Here is a 3,582-nt window from a genome sequence, read left to right as displayed (position 1 = left end):
TTTTTTCCCCCCCCCCCGCCTCCGAAATCAAAAGAATGTCCCTAACCCCCCCGCCCGGGGCCCCCAAAGGCCATGGGAAAAAAGAATTTTGGGGGGGGGGGCTTCAAGAGATCTTCCCCCCCGTTCTTTCCTCGTTCCCCCGTTCCCCGGCGCGCGCACTTCCCCGCGGCGCGCGCCAGCAGCGACGGCTGCCATGGCGACCGGCAGGTGAGCGGCAGAGCATCGCGTGGTCCCTACCTCACCCGCGCGGAAGGAGAGAGGAGGCGGTTGACAAGGCGACGTGGGTAGGAGGAGACGAGGAAGGAGGGAGGAGGAAGGATGGGCGGCTTTGGCGTGGTGGCCTGGAGGTGACTGAAGTGAGCCCAGCCCCTTGCATCCTCCCCCTAGGAACCTCCCTCCCCCTTTTTCCGCCTTCTGCCAGCGGGAGCAGCAGCCGCAGCACCTGAGTCGCGGCCGCCGCCAGCTCAGGACAACGCTATGGCTGATGCTGGGCGCAGCCTCCATCCCTCAGCCAGAGGCAGGGAGAGGAACGGAGCGGCGCACGCTCCGGCTCCTGCGGCTGCTGCTCTGGGTCGGGACCGCCTTCCAGGTGATCCAGGGAGCGGAACGGGAGCTTCACGCCTGCAAAGAGGTACTGTCCTCCCGGAACCGACCCCACTTTGCTCAGAAAAATCTTGGATCCTGGTGGAGACCTTGGGGACCTAAGCACAGGCAGTTTCAGAGGCCGCGGAGTTTAGTTTTGGGGGGATGAAGATGGGCAGGGGGAGGGAGAGGAGCAGGCCGGCTCATGGAGAGGCCAGCCCACTGGGGGGCTCACAGTCCGGGCAGGGAGCTCGGGGAGGAAGGTCCACCATCTGGGACTGGGCTCCTGGACTCCGGACTCCGGGGAGAAGACATGAGCTGTTTTCCAGCTGGGGTGAATGACCTTAAAAGTGGTTGAGAACAAAAGCTGATGTATGTGCAGAGGGGCGAAATAGAAAGTGGGCGAGGGGAGAAGCGGGGTGGGGAAGAAGTTAGGAAGGCCACAGGAGAGGAGCGGATGGGAGTCCTTGTGCCTTTATCTGGCTTCAGAAGGAGTGTGAAAGCAGGAGACGTAGGAGAGGCACTGAAAGGTCTCGCCCCTTCTCCCCCCTCCTATCCAACACCCAGTCACCTTGCTGGCTGCTGAAGGTAGAGCCTCTTTGTGGCTTTGCTTCCCCCTGCACTTGGCTTAGTGTTCCCGAAGGCACATGGCCCGCCTGTGGCCAGACTGACTTCTGTGACATCTCACTTTCCGCTAATCCCGACTATCCTTCTCTGACTCACTGACATAGGTCATACGTCTTTTTCAAGGTGCTTCCAAAATGTTGTCAACATAATTCAGACGATAGGTAGTGAATGCCTTTCAGCCAAAAGTGCCTTTTGAACATTCTTTTTGGAGAGGTACAAAAAGGTATATTGGAGTAACAAAACTCAGTCGTTTCTATAATATTGAAATAACAATATTTGGTTGTGCTCTGAGTAACGTGTGTTTTTTTTAACCATATGGCAGAGGCAGCAAGAAATATAAGAACTGCATTGGGGAAGGCAAAACAAAAGTTGTCCTTTAGTTTCTGAGAAATGTGAAAGACTTCATAATATATCTATGCAAAAATAATCCAAAATGTCATACGTGGCTAAGGTTTTGAGAAGTTGAAATGTTATTGTTGTTCCACTTATTTATGCATTTATTGGTTGTGTCTTGTATATGCCGAGTGGGGATCAAACCCCGATACCTTGGCATATTAGGAAGAGAAGTTGAAATACTTCTTTTAAAGTTATCAGTATTAATTGGTTAGCAACCACAACCCCACCCCATATGGAAATATATTATTATGGTGTTCTAACCATAGACTGTCTACAACATAACACATCGTGAAGAAGTAGGGAGGGAGAGAGGAGAGAATTTTTGTGTGAGTGGAGATATTTGACTTCATTCATGAATACGACACAAGTTTGCAAAATGTTTACCAATCCCAGTGACTACCAGCCCTGGGCCATCCCATATACAATCCATTTCCACCCAACCACTTTCTCTCCTGTTTAAGATGGAGCTGGGAACAGCATGATTTTGTTAGTGACTGTGGCTTACTAGCCTTGGTGGCTTATAGTCTTGAGCCAACTAAGTTAAACAGTTCCAACAAGCCCACTTGCCTAAGAATCCAACATGGGAGTCTCTTGAGTGGAAGGTAAGAATCTTACAGTTCAACTGCCACTGCTTGTTGAGATCCTTGTCAACTGTACAAATTGCAGACATTTAAGAGATTTAACATTTTGTATCATTTCGGTTTGGAGGCAGGGACGAATATTGATGCTTGAGAACTCTAACTGGGTTACACATTTTGCCTTTAGTCCTTTTGAATGACTGCCATTTGCCTAAGTGAAAGATCTTGCCACCGCAAGTGAGCTTAGGGCAAAGCTGTGGGACTCAACATTTCAGCGCTCCAGTCCCTGCCTGTGACTTCCCACCCAGCATTTGGATCTGTAGAATGGGCATTTCAGTAACACCCACCTCAAAAAGGATTGCTTTGAGGACTGAAAGGAAAATACAAATAAAGCACAAATTAGAGTTACCTAACCCCCTTTCCCAGTCGGCTTCTTTACCATTCGATCCACACCCCAGGCCACAGTGAAAGTGGCTCAGGGCTCATGCTCATTGGTCACGGGAGTCAGCAGGTCCTGTTTGCACTCCTTGAGCAAACAGTGGCGGCAGAACACCCTCCACTCCAAATCAATAAGGAAGCGGATAAACTCATTATCATAACAGTCTTCGCTTGGCAATATGAACTGACCCAACTAGTTTCGGGGCTTCCAACCCTAAATGGTGAAAAACCAATTCAGGGTAGACTAGCCCTTCTCTGTGCTGTATCTGCATATGAATTTTGTGAGTCTGTGTTGGGACTCTTATCAGGCCAAGGCTGACCCTCATGATAACAGTGCTGCTCAGCCTTGTTTCTGAAACCTGATGCATCACTCTGGATCTCGTCAGGGAACAGAGAGGTTTGGCTTGCAGCCTAAATGCTTTTTTTACTCCTTAAACCGGGGAGTTCTAGATTTCTAACCCTGAGCTGGGGCTTGGCATTCTTTTCACAGTTTTCCAATCATCAGGGTCACCAGTGGAACTAAACCTCCTGAATGGAATTTGTCTTCACGAATCATTTCTTCAGTCCTGTGCTAGCCTGGGCTAGGTGCTGACTGAGAGCCCAAGGACCGACCATTTCCTATAGCACGATGAACCCAAATCAAATTCGAGAGAAGCAGAACACGGCCTTTAACACATCTGCCTGGTCCTGAGGCTCCAGTGCTAACTGCCCCCAAACGGCCTTTCCAATCTACCCGGAAAAGCCCGGAGGGCTGAGGAATCTGGCAGACGTAGATTGGAATAAAATTGGTGGAAGAGAGTGACCCCACTTAGTAAGGATGCTAGGGGAGAAAGATAATTAAACTTCTGACAGCCTCATAACACAAATCTGAAAAATGGGGATGGATACACCTATCTCAGAGGGTGGTGAGAGGTTAAAATAGATAACATGAAAGCGCCTAGCACATAGTCGTGACATGTCA

The 3,582-nt window shown here is 50.0% G+C and overlaps 1 protein-coding gene across 1 annotated transcript in view; it reads left to right on the top strand.

The window, feature by feature from the left end:
• The first annotated feature begins 428 nt into the window (after positions 1-428).
• KIAA1324 (KIAA1324 ortholog) overlaps positions 429-3,582 on the top strand; it is a 42,788-nt gene continuing 39,634 nt past the window's right edge. Inside the window, exon 1 of the mRNA XM_023757095.1 lies at positions 429-631. Within this exon, the coding sequence (XP_023612863.1) occupies positions 485-631 (147 nt within the window). The 5' untranslated portion in view covers positions 429-484. The remainder of the gene's footprint in view (positions 632-3,582) is intronic.

Source organism: Myotis lucifugus, unplaced genomic scaffold (genome assembly GCF_000147115.1).
Source record: "Myotis lucifugus unplaced genomic scaffold, Myoluc2.0 scaffold_101, whole genome shotgun sequence".
NCBI lineage: Eukaryota > Metazoa > Chordata > Mammalia > Chiroptera > Vespertilionidae > Myotis > Myotis lucifugus.
The sequence above is the reverse complement of the archived record's forward strand: the minus strand, read 5'-3'. Positions and strand labels throughout refer to the sequence as shown.